The following is a 16,125-nucleotide window of genomic DNA, read 5'->3' as shown; positions in this document are numbered from 1 at the left end:
TTTAATTAGTAATTATTTTTTTATTCTTGTAATTTCTATTTACTCTTTTCATTTCTATAGAATCTGCCGAAGCGTTCGTCGAGTAGGGAGAGCGTTTGACGATATATTTTAAGTTCGACGAGACTCCAGAGTCAATCGCTTCCTCCAGGGGCCAAAGATACCAATCGACTATAAATAACTATCATAGATATTGGATAAACGCGTTCTCTCGTCGATGAGGCCAGGTTTGATACTGCAGATTGCGGTAGTAGAACGCTCCAATTGGCGGCTGAGGTCACGCTTGATCGAGTGCAATGAAAGGAGGAGTCTACGGCTATAATACACTTGAAACGTTCATTCGTCAACGAGTCTTTTGTGACGATCACGGCGGAGATCGCGGCATGGTGCTTGCGCGCGTTCACATCCAGTAGAGAAGCCCCGACATTGAGCGGGCGTTCCGATGTAGGCGACGTCATGCGAACCTGTTCGGTGATATAAGCGAAGCTTTCCGGATAACATAAACTTTTAGAAAATATCTAAAAGACATCTTATTTATTCAGACATTCCTAAAATATCTTGACGTCTTTTAAAAGTTTATGTTATCGCGGTTACAGATATTAAGTTGGTGCAAAAGATTAGATATCTACAAAAAATTCTTACGGAAAAAAACTATAGGAATACGAAAAAATTACTGGCATACTGTTGAAGAATTACAATTTTTTAATAGCAATTTTTTACTAGCAATCAGTAGTTTTTTCGTATTCTTGTAGTTTTTTTCCATAAGAGAAGATCTGCTACATATGGACAACTAAACATAATTTGCTTCGTTAGTCACTTTTTCTTTGCTGCAAAAACCAATTTCCTTGTTATGATAACAAGAAAATCTGCTCCTGCAACAAAAAAGTAGCTAAAGCAGTAAATTATATTTAGTTGTCAGATTTTCTTGTTATCATAGAAAGAAAATAGATTCCTGCAGCAAAGAAAAAATAGCTAACATAGCGAATTATATTTAACTGTACATTTATAGCAAATTAGTTTGCTGCTGCAGCAAATAATTTTTTTCCGTGATACAAGTATCGAGTCGTTCATTTTATTCGTAAAAATTATTAATTCCTTGAAATTGGATACTTCTTCTATTTTCTATTTTATTTGATAAACCTTTTGCACCCAGGCACTGGTGCTTTTATCTTACCGATTTTCGCGATTAAATTGATATTTTGGAAACATACTGTTATGTCACCGATTTCAGCGAGGCACTTTTTCCGTAACTCGCTTTTTTCGGCCAATTTCTTCATCGTGAAGGGTAGTATAATTAATGTCCTACAAAAAATATTCTTAGAAGAGGATCGAAACAGAACGGATAAAAATTGTCAGATTAATTCAAGTTGTTAGCTCTGTATCTCAGCATTTTACATAAAATCAGAAATACGATGTATAGTCAAAGCATACTTACTTCGCTGAAGACGACAACGAGTTGTGTGACCAAAGCAACCTTGCTGTGATCAAAGAGACGTAGATGAGGACCAACTCGTCCCTTCCCATCTCGTAGTGCAATCATAAATGCTTTTAAGCAAAAAGAAATTTCGAGTAACTTGGCGAGCTTCAACTGATATAAAAAATTGCGACAGATCTCGCGACGACGATGACGACGATTTAATTGTCGCGGAATCGATTGCACGGAATCTCACGACGTGAGGTTGTATAACACATGGAATTACCGCGGCTGTAATCAGAAAGCGAACGTCTCATTTCGCGGCAATAGTATGCACTATGGTTGCTTCATACAAACGTCGAGCGCAACGTTCAAAATAACGAAATTGCCACCTGGCGACGAACCAGGAAGAGATCATTGTGTGACCGTTAATTATTCAGCCAGAGCATCGGACATACTTTGCATGTTTGTAAGTTACAATTACCGCGTGTGTTTACCGTCACGCTTCTCGCGTGCGTTACTGTAATGTATGCGAATTACACACTCAAATGTAAATCTTCCTGGCATTTTAAACAACATCGATCATGCTTGATCCCGCCGAATCTTCTCTCCAACGAGAATTTACGAGGTGTAATCTGAGAATGTGCGAATTATTCGATACGAAAGCTCGATTGTGTTAAAATTTTGGACGAACTTTGAATTTTGTTGAATATTTTAACAAATTTTGAGCTGTCAAAATTTTCAACGAAAAAAATTTCAACAAACACTGTTGAATTTTTTACGAGATCTTTCTTCATAAAAGACTTTTATAAATGCATAAAAATGCAGAGTTTAGAAAATTCGCGCTGCAGATCTCCAGTGTCTCGTTTGCCGGCGTATTTGACTTCTTAACGCGTCGTGTAATTCGTCGAAGATTGATTTCGAGGGAGTGTACTCCTCACTAACTAATTATTATCTCCCACTCCCTCGCATATTCAAACTTGCATAAATTCTCGTCGATCCCGCGCGGCTGCCACTTAGTAATCTTATGTAGACGAGCAAACATTTTTTGCTACACCTTAAAAGACAATACATGCTACATACGAGATGGGAAGAAGCGAACTGGTCCTCATCTACGTCTCTTTGATCATCACACAGCTCGTTGTCGTCTTCAGCGACGTGAGTATGCTTTGACTATACATTGTATTTCTGATTTTATGTAAAATGGTGAGATGTAGGGCTAACAGCTCGAATTAATCTAACAATTCTTATCCGCTCTGTTCCAACCCTCTTGTAAGAATATTTTTTATAGGATATTGATTATACTCTTCTCCACGATGATATGAGAAAATTAGGCGAAAAAACCGGGATACGGAAAAAATGCCTCGCTGAAAACAGCGATGTAACAGTCAGTACGTTTCCAAAATTTAATCACGAGAATCAGTAAGGTACACTGAGAAAAAATTTACTAAATTTCCAAACGTTTGTTTGGATAGTACTATGAAGATATTTGTTTAAATTAAGTAATTATTTTATATAAAATTAGAGAAACAAATTTATATTTAAAACTTCTTTATTTAATTTTAGAAAATAATTAATTTAATATCTTCACAGTACTATCTAAACAAACGTTTTTTTAAATTTCTTCTAGTAAATTTTTTTTCAGTGTAAAAGCACCAGTGCCTGGACACGTACCTAAAAAATTTTTGGTTTTTAAATACAAATATTTAAACTTTTAACATAGTATGTATATATACATGTATATATATTGTGTATTGAAAGTTTGAATATATTCGTATCTAAAAATCAATACGAATGTTCAGGATTAGGCACGTGTCTGGGTATTAGTACTTTTATTTCATCGATATAATAGATTAAAAGAATTATTTAATATATAAACACAAATAAAAAATAGCCGCTTGTATTATTTCATATGCCATATTCTATAGTTAGTAATGAATCCATTAATCATTTGATTCTAATCACAGGTATGCTAGAGCAAGCGGAACTAGGTGAATTTCCAGACAATAATAATCTGGCTTGTTACTTCAAATGCGTAGTAGAGAAGGCGGGACTGGTAAACGAAACAAAGTTACAAAGATAGACGTAGTAACAATTACAGATCGCCGAAACTCTGACTTTCCTCTTTCCAGATGAAGAAAGACGGCAAAATCAACTTCAAGCTCTTGCTGAAGATGATACCGACGCCTTATAAGAAGATCGCAAATGACATGTTCGAGGAGTGTCTTAACATAGGCAAGTAGCCTACAATAACAATAATGTATCTTCACTATTTCGTCGATTGTGCATCTTTCGAATTAACGTCTGATAGCATGATCTTCTCGGTTTGGTTTTCAGAAGGAAGCGATAATTGCGAAAAAGCTTACAACTTGAACAAGTGCTTGCACAAGGCGAATCCTGTGGTATGTTAAAAGCAAATTTTGAATGAGCATTTCGTGATACGGATTCAATTTAGAATATTATGCATAACGACTCTTTATGTTGCAGAAAGATTTTGTTGCATTTAATGTCTTGTTCGCATTATTTTTCCAGGCGTACTTCGTCATCTGAAATGCCGACGATGTGCACAGCATTAGTAAGAGCTTCGAATATCATTTATAAATCTCCGTTGAGAAAATAAAGCACTTGACAATCATGATACGTATGTCCTACAATTCTTGTTTTTAAGTTAGCCGTCAAATAGGATAAGAATGTTCGCTCTCGCAAAGTGAGTATCGAAGCGATCACTTGAAAGTAAGAATCTTTAATAACAGAGGCTCATGAATATTATACAATACAGCAATTTCTTCGTATATACATCTTACTTTAAATAATCCGAAAATCGTAACGACTTACGTATCAAACGATCATTTTGATCGTGGACATATTGCGCATTAAACTTGCGTTTCACGTTACGTCATGAAGTCTCGTGTTAAAATATCACACGTTAACAAGGTTCCTAGGTACTAACAAATCAATTCCACAAAAGACAACCATGTCTATATAGCGGAACGCGATGCGATCCCGCGATGTAAATCTGTACAATCCAGGTATAAATATCCACGTATAACAGTTCGGAGTACACTAAGTATATCGAGACGACGATCGTCTTGATGACGTTGCATGCAATCGCTATGACAAATATATCGTGGCGATTAGGCATATAAAACATACCAACCAGCGTAAGATTTCTCTCTGTACGAAATCTTGGCGTTAATCTTTTTCGTTCAAGATCACAGCGTATGATGTTTAATATGCAAAGAAAACGATCGTCGCTGACAGTGTTGAGTGACACAACACAATTTATGCCTTTCGCGGCTTTGTCTTTCTTTTGTTAATGTTCATTATTTGCTCAACTATAATGTCGTCCGCTCTAGGGTCGATGGGGATGGCTTGAACGGGCGCTCTCGAGCTCGGCGCGGGCTTGGAGCGCTTGTCGACTAGCGCGTTCAGCCAGGTCCACAGGGTCTCGCGATTGAAAAACGCTAGCGCAACTAATGCGATGAACGGCAGCGCGACCACCGACGTCTGATTCATGTCGGCTTGGTCGACCTTGCGCTCCGCATTGAACGCCAACTTCACGTACTTGAATGACGAGTTCGCCTCGAAGTACACCGGCGCGGTGTAGTATTTGTGTACAGATTGCGACAAAGAGGACTCCAGCTGTACAAAGTACCTGCGGCTATCGGTCTGGAGCGGCGGAAAGTGAACGAGGAAACCGGCATTGTAGCTGCTAGCAATCTTGCCGGTCTGCTGCGCGTCCAGCTTAGAAATATGTATCGGAGAATCAGGCGCGTCGTCCGTACAGAGCTTCACTTTGATCGTGCGATAGTGCTCTGGCTGGGCGGACGTTACGTGCACCGCGACGTCTGTGCGTGAGATCGGATGGAAGGCAATCAGACGCAGATCATGAACATCGCTCACCGGCTGCACCAACTGTGAACTAGGACTCGTGCGCTTTATGTGTGCGTTGACCTCCACGTTTGGTTTCAGACGAAATACGTAGGTACACTGTAAAATAAATAATATTATAAGAATATACATAAAACCTTGTATGTATGTAAGAATGTATATAGATTTAAGATAAATATGTAGAAACATACATAAGATATAAATATAAAAAAAGATAGATTCATATAGTCTTAAAAAGAATATAAAAATAACATTTAAAATTTAATATAGACAAAGTCAATCAACTCCGCAAGAGACGGTCGACAAACTCTACATTGCTAATGCTACATTATTGCAGAGAAGCAGATTGCTCTCACCGTGGGTTGAAGACCGCGGATCCGGAAATTACCGTTCTCTTCGGTCGTGGCTTCCTCCTGCAGATTGGAGCAGTCCCCTTGACCCTGAACCTCGACCAACACACCTACTTCAGGTTCTCCGTTTAAGGAAGTCACAGAACCGTAAGCGCTGTATGCAACTCTGTTACCGAACAAGTACACTTTCACGGTTTCTCCCTCTTCAACGTTGATTATCTTTGACGGTGGATCGAAGCGATACTCCTTCATCATCGGCCGAAGATAGTACTCGCCCGGAGATAGCGAGTTGAACACAAATTTGCCGCCCTCGCCGGTTATACTGTTCTTGCGGTAACTTTGGCCGCCAGACAAAGAAAGCAGCACACCCTGAGAGGTACAAAAACAAGTGTAAATACAAATCACTTTCTTATTTAATATTTTACACAATTATGAATAAATTTTACCTGTAACAAGGAACTATCAGCGCGGTCGGAAACTTCAACAATAATCTCGGCTAATTTGTGTGCCCAGAACACTCCTTTCTTATCGGTCTCGGTGATCACGAAACCCTCCTTTTCAGCTGTAACACTGATGGTTCACGATAATTAATTTAATCATGGTGATACATGGCAGAAAAAATCACGCTGACATACCTATATTCGATCTTCCCGTCCAGAGGTCCGACGCTGTAAACACCGTTCTTTTCCGTAACTAATGTGTGAATCGGCAACTCCTTATCCTTACCGAAGATCTGTATCGTCACACCTTCCAAAGGTGGCACGATTTCTCCTGCTATAATCTGAACAAATATTGTGCTTGAACGAAACAATGTAGAACTTTGCTGTATATTCAATGCAATCGATGATTTTCTACCTTTCCTAAATCGCCGACGAAACTCGCGATGTCATCATGACACTCGTTCACGCCAATGACTTTTAAAGACGGCGGATTGAACAACAAAATGTCCGACAGAGGAGTGATAGTATACATATTGTCTGTTTTCGCCTTAAACTCAAACTCATATTTGTACATGCCGTCTTTCGTCACATGCTTCGATGATTCAATCTTGCTTTAAACAGATTAATAGAAAAAAAATATGTAAGATATACTCGACAATGATATATCATTTAAATATAATTAACTTTCAGCATAACATTGTGGTATTAATTAAATGATATTAATTTATTTTATTAACAGAAAAATAAGTGCAAAAAGTTTGTATTTTGAGAAAAAAAATTTATTCTTTTCTAGAGAAGAAAAAGATTTTATTTTTTCTCAAGAAAGAATAAAAGTCATGAAATTTTTACAAATACTTAAGACTGCTCAGAAAAAATCAGAAATTAAAATTAGGTCCAATTAATTCAAACTAATTCTATAACGAGAGCTCAAGAAGAAATACATGAAGATAAATTCGTTACTTACGTGGTGATATTGTTTGCGTCTTCGATTTTGATCTTGAGATCGTTCTGCGCAGTCGAAGTTATGATACTGCCTCTGTGAGTGTGCTCGGTGGAGTGCAGCAAAATTGGCGAGAGATCGTTCGTATCCCACGTATAAGAGGTCTTGTCGTACATGTGGCAGCCCTTCGGGACGAAAGTATATGTTCCTGATTTCGGCACACAATGTCTCGTGCTGCCTTTGTTCAATGCCAAAGTTATCAGTTTCGTGCTGTTGGGCTCAGAGTACTCCACGGCTGTGTCGTGAGAAGATATGAAAGTAATAGAGAAACCAGTTTGCTTGAACGACGGCACCTCGGCACGTTCCGACGTTACCGAGACCATATAACTCGGGTTTTCCCAGCAGAACACGTCGTTGTCGATCAGCACTTCGTAATGACCAGGCAACACGTCCGTGAATTGGTACTGGCCGTCTGCGTAATGGAAAACGACTTCACAGACAGAGACAGTGGTATCGTGTTCGAATTTGAGAGATATTACTGCAATAACAGGTACAATAGAGCACTTTACGCATTTAATCAAGTACTTAAAGTCAAGTAGCCGTTATCACTTAAATTTATCGTCGAATAGAAGTCATTTGTTAAGTTTTCTACAATCGAATACATTATTTTTCTTTTCTAAAACTGTATCTGTTATTGCAGCTGAGATTACAACACTATTATAAGACATATATATGTATAGAATCAATGTTGATAGGAAATCGAGTCAGCTCACCTTTCGCTTGCATCGTTTTTATCATTACTCCGTTCAGTATCTTTAAAGTGACAGAGGCTTGACTGCAATCTGTTCCTTGCAAGCAATTCACCGTGCCCATTAACGTAGCTTTCAGTTGCAAAAAGTTGACATTGGTGATCGGTTGGGACGTCACGTCAATCGTCTGCTGCAGCGGGAAGAATCTGAAAAAGTATAATACGTTTTTTCACAAATATAGTTTGTATTATTACAAGATGTATTATATTTTTAAATCAGCATTATATAGTTTTATACTCACTGCAAGCCCTTGGCCTTTTCCTCTGTGCTTACAATAACGCTCAGTTGATACTTATCCGGTGCAAGGTACACCGAAAATTCTCCAGTCTTCTCGTTAGTGTCGAGTTCCTTGTAAAATGTGCCGACGGTGTTCTGAATGGACAGTTTGCGGAAGTGTAGCGTTCCCTTCGCCGACAGCATTACTTTGCCCGACACTTTATACGCCGAAGGTACCAACACCGGGAATTCGGGCGAGCTCGGAGATATCCTTACGGTCTTTTCACTGAATTGCACGTTTGCTAGAACGAAAAATTCGTCGAATATTAATTTTTACTAATGTCTACGGCGAATTATCTTATTTTGTATTTCACAGAATCTTGCTTACCAGATTCTGCTCTGAGCGTATATTGGCCGGCTTTCATATTATCCAATACATATTTTCCGTTCTTGTCTGTGACCGCGACTTTCTTTTGCGACAAGAATATTTCCGCTCCTGGCAGGGGGCTTCCGTTCGTAAAGCTAAGGACAAGCCCGCTGACCGTGAAGCCGGTTACCTTGAAGTCCTGCGCGAGAACAATACTGCTGTGGCTGACTTTGAACGATAGTTCCTGCGGCTGAACATCGAACTTCGTCTGGGCACCGGCGTAATGGGGTATGAGCTTGTATTCGCCCGGTGACAAGCTGGGAAACACAAATCTCCCGCTGTGGTCTGAGGTGGCGTGACAAAGCGGCTTCTTGTTCTCGAAGTCCTTGCTCACAGGTGTTGTATCGCAATTGCTTACAACGCCTTTCTATAAAAATGAAATATATCGTCCTCTATAATGCTCACTGATAGTTTTTTTTTTAGATTTAAGCTTAAAAGTATCAACTAATAACTATATGTTGATAATGGATAACATTAACAGGGAGTAATCTTACACCAAAAAGGATGAAGGATACACCAATCACTGGCTCATTCTCGCTGGTAACTTTGCCACTGACATCATATCCAGACACTACTAGACTACCATCTAGGACTTCAGTATTTCCTTCTTGTACAGTCACTTCAACTGTACTTTTACTTATTATCCATCTAAAAAGAATAATCAATATCATGGTTTTAAAATATAACATATAAGTGTATGGATTTATGTATGTGTGTATATATATAGAACAATATATTAATTATTAAATGTTATTTATGTATACTTACTTTGGGTGAGATGCAACGAGAACATACTTTCCAGGCTGAATGGGAGTAAAGTAAAATATGCCACCATCTGTTGTGACTGTTGATCTAACTGGTACTTGCTTATTACTGTCCATGTATAAGGAGATAGTAATTCCTTTAGGGCCAAAATCAGTACCTAAACTAATTACCTGAAATATAAGATAATTTATATTAATTCAAAAACTTCTTTGTGTGTGTGTATTCTGCTTTACATATATTTTTTTAATAAAATTAGTCACAAATGAACATATGTTATGCTTGAGATAAACATATTAGTGATGCAAAAAGAAAATTGCCACTCACACGTCCTGTAATACCGAATCCTTTGAATGTAAAGTTAACATCTTTTCCTTGACTACAATCATCCGTGACACCATCTACATTTAATGCTACTTCTGTAGGCTCAAAGCTCCAACCTCTAGGAGGATCTACCTAAAAAAATATAATAAAAATAGTATTAAAAATATAGAATACATATAAAATATTACACAGTAACATCTCTCTTTCTCTATTGTTTAAGTAACGTCTATCGTTCAAAGATCATTTTATCTAAACATTATCTAATCATTTTATTTAAACATTTATCCTTTGCTAATTAAAATTAAATAAAATCTCTACAATACAATTATATTAAAAGATAAATTCTAAAATAATAGTCATACTAGATTGACAAATTTCACATATCTCAAGTGTCAGCATAATTGCCAGTATGTTAGTACTTAATTCATGTGATACTATAAATGATAAAGCACATTTTCAGCTTACTTTTAATATGTACTCCCCTTTGTCATAGAGAGGAAGAAAGTAATAGCCGTTGTTAGGTGCACATTCTGTCTGATCTTTCAAACTGCCAGTTTTTGTGTATCTGCAAAATTTATTTCACGATTAGACAATTTAATTAGTATATCAACTGCATAATGCAGGGATGTCTGTTAACCTCTACGGAAAGAAGAACACTCACAGTTTGACATACACCTTTGTAAAATCGATATCGGCATGGCTCTTCAAAAATCCGCCACATCCTAAAATATCTTGAGCGACACAGTTAACCAACAATGTCGCTAAACAACTGAGAAAAATGAAATTTAACTGAGCCGACATCATGTCGAAGTCCTTCCATATAACACTTATCGAACCAAACTCCGCACGTTTCTCTCGTATCACCATTTTTTCAAAGCTACCCCACTAGGTCTACTTCGGGACGAATTCTTCTACTTGTACTAAAATAATAAATACATCTTAAAAAGGAAACTTTAAACCTACTTAAACGAATTGTCTATTAATCACCTTTGATAATTATTGTATATTAATTCTCTTACTCTCTATGAGCGATCATGTAGCAAAAATGCTTCCTGCTTTGAATGTCTATAGAGAATTAATGAATTGATCTATAACAATCATTAAACAATGAGTAGAAAGCTTTTTAAAATGTACTTAACATATCTTAAATAAAAATAATTTTTCAATTTATAAAAACTCAATTAAAAATGAAAAGAAGAATCGCTTTAAAAAATTTCTTTATCGTTTTTTTTTATTTTATGTTCCCATATAAAATATATATGTAGTTGAGAATATTTCTGTAAAATTTTAAGAAGAATACAACAAAATTGACGAAACAGAAACGGTTCGAATATTAAAGCGTGTAGCGCCAAAATATATTGCACTTTTGCACCTTGTTCAAGTTGCTTGTACTTTTCACACTTTTACACCTAATGCCCGTTGCACACTAGTGCACTCCAAACAACACAAATTTTCAAAAATACATTCTGAAGACGTTTTCAGGACGGAGGGACGTCATCAGAATACTCTTAGGACGTCCTTTGAAAGTGTGAATTGTCTGAAAATAGCTAATATCCAATAAATTTATTCACATTAATTGAATGTTTTACACTTTCACACTTAGTGCACATTAATTCTTTAGAGGTTCTAAAAATGGCGTCATGTTTTCCGTTCGTGTTACGAGTGTAAATACAATTCTGATACACTTTTCACTCTTGCTTGGGATCAAGTGTAAAAAGTGTATTAAAATTGCAATTACACTCGTAACACGAACGGAAAACATGACGTCATTTTTAGAACCTCTAAAGAATTAATGTGCACTAAGTGTGAAAGTGTAAAAAGTTCAATTAATGCAAATAAACTTATTGGATATTAGCTATTTTCAGACAGCTCACATCTTCAAAGGATGTCCTAAAAATATTCTGATAACATCCCTTCGTCCTAAAAGCATCTTCAGAACGTATTTTGGAAAATTTGTATTGTATGAGGTGCACTAGTGTGCAACGGGCATTAGGTGTAAAAGTGTGAATAGTACAATCAACTCGAACAAACCTAATGTTTGTTGCACACCAAACGATGAACAAATCCAATGAGAGCTCTTCTTTCTAAAGCCCGTATCAGACTATAGATTAGGATTGAATTCAATTGAAATTTAGCCAATCAGAGCAAAATTCACTAAGCTTAAGTTTGGTGAACTTTGCTCTGATTGGCCAATTTTCAATTCAATCTCAATCTTAATCCGTAGTCTGATACGGGCTTAAAGAGAAGTCCAGTGTGCAACGGGCGTTAAGAGTGTAAAAGTATAAAAAAGTTAACAACGTGAACCTATAATTGGTTCTTGCATATTACTTTTTCTAGATATAATAAGTTCGGCATCTTACAAACATTTTACTCATTAGATCTAGGAAGAAACGAATTATTGAACTGATTTGAATACAATATAAAAAAATGTATTGGTCAAATATGTTTATAGCAATAGGAACAGGGAGTAGGAATTCGGATTGGTCAATTATTTCTATTCCCTGTTCCTATTAGCTATTGGCTGCGTTCAGCAGAGAAAGCTGCTTTGCAACTGTGTAAAATTCATGAATCTGATTGGAGTATGCTCTTAATTTTGGTTGAATCCAAGAGCATATTCCAATCAGTTCACCACAGTTTCAAAGCAGCTTTCTCTGTTGAACGCAGTCAATGGGTGCGTTCAGCGAACTCAACAGTTGCACAACAGTTGAGCAATTCGTCAATGTAATTGGTCTAGATTTAAGAATCTAACATTAAGAACCAATAATCGCTAATTACTCACTGAGCGCTTTTTCCGCTGAACACGCCCAATGCCTATTTCTATTGCCTGTAGCTTGGCATTGTGTAAGGGCCTTAACGTATCGCGATGTGAGTTTAGTATCATTCAGTAGAAAATTATAAAACACATAAAGAGACGTCTACATTGGAAGTAAATAGCAAGAAGTAGGAAATAAGAGTAAGAAATTGACCAACCACAGTCGAATGTGAGAAGAATAATTAACTATGATTGGTCAATTTCTTATTCTTACTTCCTACTTCTTACTGTTTACTTCCAATGTAGACGTCCCTATATGCGCAACCGTTGTGTCCTGCTATTATAAATGGCGGGATCTATAAAAATACCCAACAGATTTTTAGGCCCATTATTTTTGCGCGAAAAGAAGTACATATTATTAACCCGTTTTTCTTACGGAGTAAATGATTATCTTATACTGTTGCCTAAAAAATTCTGCATATATTACAGATATTAAAACATAATATAGCAAGATAAATAAATTATGATTTTTAATAGTTATTTTCTATAATTATAAGTTCTTGTACTTATCCTCAAATAATGACAAAGATTGTTGTTAATCATAGTTGTTAAGCATCATTTATTAGACTAAGAGCACTGAGACATGTTTCTTGAAAACATTTAAAAAATAAAACGTTAATTTAATCAATTGGTATTTAATACGACTCATTAAAGTGCCAACGGGCTAATCTTATTTGGAAGTAATTTATTTTTCTTTCTACAAAACACTTTCTCTTTCTAAAAAACGATTGTGTGTGCATTGGAAAATATGTAACGATATTTTTTTCACAATGGAAACTTAAATTTACAACACATGTGCAACAAATAATAAATATTACTTTACAATTCTTTCTTATTCTCGTAGCGTATATATAAATAATATAAATAAATCTCTAGATTTCCCCCTCCAATCACACACACAGTGTTCCGTACATTTAAAATTATAAAAGAAACTGTCGTGTTGGACGATCATAAAAACGACCGCGTTTACCTTAAAATTGCGTTGGCACACTTTATTTTTCTTTCGCGCAAGTATTCTTACAGAAAAAAAATATTTAAGACACATAGTCGCACGTACAGACTCAGTATACGTCTGTGTATGTGTGAGAAAGAGATTGTTCTAGATTTGATATATATACGCCTTATACGCAATATTAGTTTCAGTCTTAACTGTAGGAAGCATAATGTACATCTCGAAGAATCTACTTTCCTGTTAGAATTGCGTACTATGTACTACATATATCGAATCAGACCGAAAATCTATGAAAAAGAATCATCCTACAGATAATGTTTCTTCGCATTCACATATCTCCACAGATCATTGGTTTCCTATGAAAAATATGCATCCTTTGAATTGTGTAACGATATCTTGTACATGCTAATCGCTAAGTGTGAGGACAATCTTTCGTGTACCTTAAAAGTGGCGTTAAGATCTTCAACAGTCGACCGGAACAATTTACATTCAAGCGCAATCCAAGTGCGAATATAGTACAAAAACAAGAAACTCTCTGCTACATCGCTTACAAGAAATGAAAGGTAACATGATCTACGATCATTTTATTTAACAGGCGAGCGGAAGTCTGAATATACATCCTACAACGCTTACCGGAGATCTAATATAAATCTCGCCTGCGACTACCAACAATATATATTTTCTGGCACAATCAAAATTCGTAGCGTCGTCAGTCAAGTTACTCCTGGAACTGTAACTTCATATAGACGTATATATATACACGTTCTACACTTCTATGTATTTATTTATATATGCCTATATAGATATATATTCCAAATGTAATGCCCGATCGTAATCGCGCAAAATCCTCACGGAATGTGTCCGACTGGAAAAATCATACACATTTCGTAATGCTTCGCTGTATTTTTTAAACAGGGAGATATATAGATATATATATATATATATATATATATATATATATATATATATATATATATATATATATATATATATTTATGTATATATTTGTCGGAGAAATGTAAGAACACAACAAGTCGTGGACGATCTCGCACATGTTATTACACGCGCAATGTGTGTATGTGTGTGTACATGTATTTCTTTTTTACGTTGGAAACGAGAAAAAAGCAAGGAAGAGTACAATGTCAGTATAAACCGCAATAAAAAATTAATTTTAACTTAATACTTATCCTTTGGTTTTTTAAGTAAAGAGAATATCTAGTGGGATCTACGTAACGTTAACATTCATAAAGAAAAAGTCGGAGAAGCTCCGACTGAGGGGGGGGGGAGGAGGGGAAGAAAATTATTCGTACATGATAATTACCCGGAGAAAAATCTAGAATAAACACGTTTTATACATTACAATAGTTGTTGTGTTAATATGCAAAACAAAATCGTTAATTTGCGTATTACAACTGCGTCGGGTGTACGTGTGTTGTGTGAATACCTACGTCGATAATACACACGATACGATAAGTAGAACTCAAGTTTGAGTCACATTAGCAATTTCCGACACAGACACTCGGTCAATATCAAAACGAGCAGAAAACCTCTGATACTCTGCATGAGACATGCGTCTCTATCGGAATGCAATCAATTACGATTTCGAGGGAGAATCTGACTATCGAATTGTACCTAAAGCAGAGGGTTCTCGATGAGCATGACCGCGAGTTGAATCTCGAGTCCCACCAAGATATCAGTGGTAATAACGCAATAATGAAAAAGGAGTTGAGACTGGATATTCGTTGCGGAACGATGATTCAATAACGTCAGAAGCGAAAAAACGCTTTTTCAAAATCTAAAATTCTGTCGTGTCATTTCCAAATAGAGAACACTTTGTATGAAAGAACACTTCTGATCGCTCATATCTGTAAAATCCTTTTTTCTTGACAGTTACTAAATAGCCGCAAAATTAACGTGACTTTCAACCTTCCTCTTTAACCTATCCTTTCTCCTGCCCTGATTCTGCCACGTTCATTTTATCGCTATTCTTTGACCATCAAGGAAAAAGGATAGTTTTTGGAACATCTTACAAGTATGCTCAAGCAATCTGAAGTGCTTTTTCATACAAACATTTTTTTATTTGGAGATGGCGTACAAGAATTTTTAGCATGTCATTTTTCACTTTTAACGTTACAATCCAATATGAACGCGACGAGTAGCCGGATGCCTTAAAGATATTGAATCAATCGAGGGAGAGACTGAGAGGACATTTAAATTATGTCTGTACAATGTTACGGTGCAGCCGCGATTAATCCACGGACACCGGGAAGAAATATACACATTGCTTCTCTTTTGACGCATTATGTCGAAAATCTGACACACTCGAACAGGCTATCCGGTTGATCGCGAATTAAGCGCGACGGCAGAGTGGATACACGTGCGATTAACGCACTATCTCGATAATTTATATAGATACAGCTTTGACTACAAAGTACGCTCATTACGAAGACCTCGCATCGAGAACAACACTCTCAATGTCCGAGAAAAAACATTATTAACGCTAAATGTTAAAAATAGATAACAAGGACGAGAACTCGTCGAACGGGGGCTAAAAGACACGGAACGGTCGACACATGAGCGGGGGGAACACAATTATCACGTATACATTAGTCCATACACATACGACGTATCTCTACATAAAAAAGAAATGAGGAAAGAAAGGGTAGAGAGAGGTAATCGAGAATGAATCATTCCAGCTGGAGAGAAAGAGAGAAAGAAAGAGTGAAAGAGAGAGAGAGAGAGAGAGAGAGAGAGAGAGAGAGAGAGAGAGAGAGAGAGAGAGAGAGAGAGA

The 16,125-nt window shown here is 36.6% G+C and overlaps 2 protein-coding genes and 1 long non-coding RNA gene across 4 annotated transcripts; 1 reads left to right on the top strand and 2 right to left on the bottom strand.

The window, feature by feature from the left end:
- The first annotated feature begins 2,433 nt into the window (after positions 1-2,433).
- On the top strand, positions 2,434-4,049 carry LOC116844202 (general odorant-binding protein 56h-like). Its single transcript, XM_032815414.1, has 6 exons — positions 2,434-2,569; positions 2,703-2,802; positions 3,379-3,467; positions 3,544-3,646; positions 3,749-3,813; positions 3,944-4,049. Exons 1-6 carry the CDS (start codon positions 2,498-2,500, stop codon positions 3,959-3,961), a joined length of 447 nt encoding a protein of 148 aa, XP_032671305.1. The 5' UTR covers positions 2,434-2,497; the 3' UTR covers positions 3,962-4,049.
- On the bottom strand, positions 3,296-10,664 carry LOC116844123 (nodal modulator 3). 2 transcript variants are annotated; one of them, XM_032815288.1, is made up of 15 exons: positions 10,558-10,664; positions 10,232-10,490; positions 10,036-10,135; positions 9,574-9,702; positions 9,253-9,419; positions 8,979-9,132; positions 8,446-8,851; positions 8,083-8,359; positions 7,806-7,987; positions 7,057-7,522; positions 6,508-6,703; positions 6,288-6,433; positions 6,099-6,222; positions 5,659-6,021; positions 3,296-5,401 (listed from the first exon to the last, which is right to left on the bottom strand). In XM_032815288.1, exons 2-15 carry the CDS (start codon positions 10,435-10,437, stop codon positions 4,694-4,696), a joined length of 3,624 nt encoding a protein of 1,207 aa, XP_032671179.1. In that variant the 5' UTR covers positions 10,438-10,490; positions 10,558-10,664; the 3' UTR covers positions 3,296-4,693. The 2 variants fall into 2 exon arrangements, with proteins under 2 accessions (XP_032671179.1, XP_032671186.1); XM_032815295.1 differs by having other exon boundaries at positions 7,057-7,504; positions 10,558-10,663.
- Positions 10,665-13,052: 2,388 nt separating this feature from the next.
- LOC116843828 lies at positions 13,053-16,119 on the bottom strand. The gene is made up of 2 exons (XR_004377931.1): positions 13,775-16,119; positions 13,053-13,690 (listed from the first exon to the last, which is right to left on the bottom strand). It is a non-coding gene; the product is annotated as an uncharacterized LOC116843828 (long non-coding RNA).
- Positions 16,120-16,125: the final 6 nt, after the last annotated feature.

Source organism: Odontomachus brunneus, unplaced genomic scaffold (genome assembly GCF_010583005.1).
Source record: "Odontomachus brunneus isolate Ranch 3 - 2012 unplaced genomic scaffold, Obru_v1 Obru_scaffold_003, whole genome shotgun sequence".
Lineage (NCBI taxonomy): Eukaryota > Metazoa > Arthropoda > Insecta > Hymenoptera > Formicidae > Odontomachus > Odontomachus brunneus.
Note: the sequence above shows the minus strand (reverse complement) of the source record. Positions and strands in the feature narration are given on the sequence as shown.

What these genes read in the sequence shown, in the direction of transcription:
- LOC116844202 (XM_032815414.1), top strand. Translation starts at nt 2,498, where the DNA reads ATGGGAAGAAGCGAACTGGTCCTCATCTACGTCTCTTTGATCATCACA. An exon ending in TCGTTGTCGTCTTCAGCGAC is followed by an intron (nt 2,570 to 2,702) that starts GTGAGTATGCTT and finishes TATTTTTTATAG; the next exon opens with GATATTGATTATACTCTTCT. An exon ending in TAGTAGAGAAGGCGGGACTG is followed by an intron (nt 3,468 to 3,543) that starts GTAAACGAAACA and finishes TCCTCTTTCCAG; the next exon opens with ATGAAGAAAGACGGCAAAAT.
- LOC116844123 (XM_032815288.1), bottom strand. Translation starts at nt 10,437, where the DNA reads ATGGTGATACGAGAGAAACGTGCGGAGTTTGGTTCGATAAGTGTTATA. An exon ending in CTCGTTGCATCTCACCCAAA is followed by an intron (nt 9,133 to 9,252) that starts GTAAGTATACAT and finishes TATTCTTTTTAG; the next exon opens with ATGGATAATAAGTAAAAGTA. An exon ending in GACGGGAAGATCGAATATAG is followed by an intron (nt 6,223 to 6,287) that starts GTATGTCAGCGT and finishes GTGAACCATCAG; the next exon opens with TGTTACAGCTGAAAAGGAGG.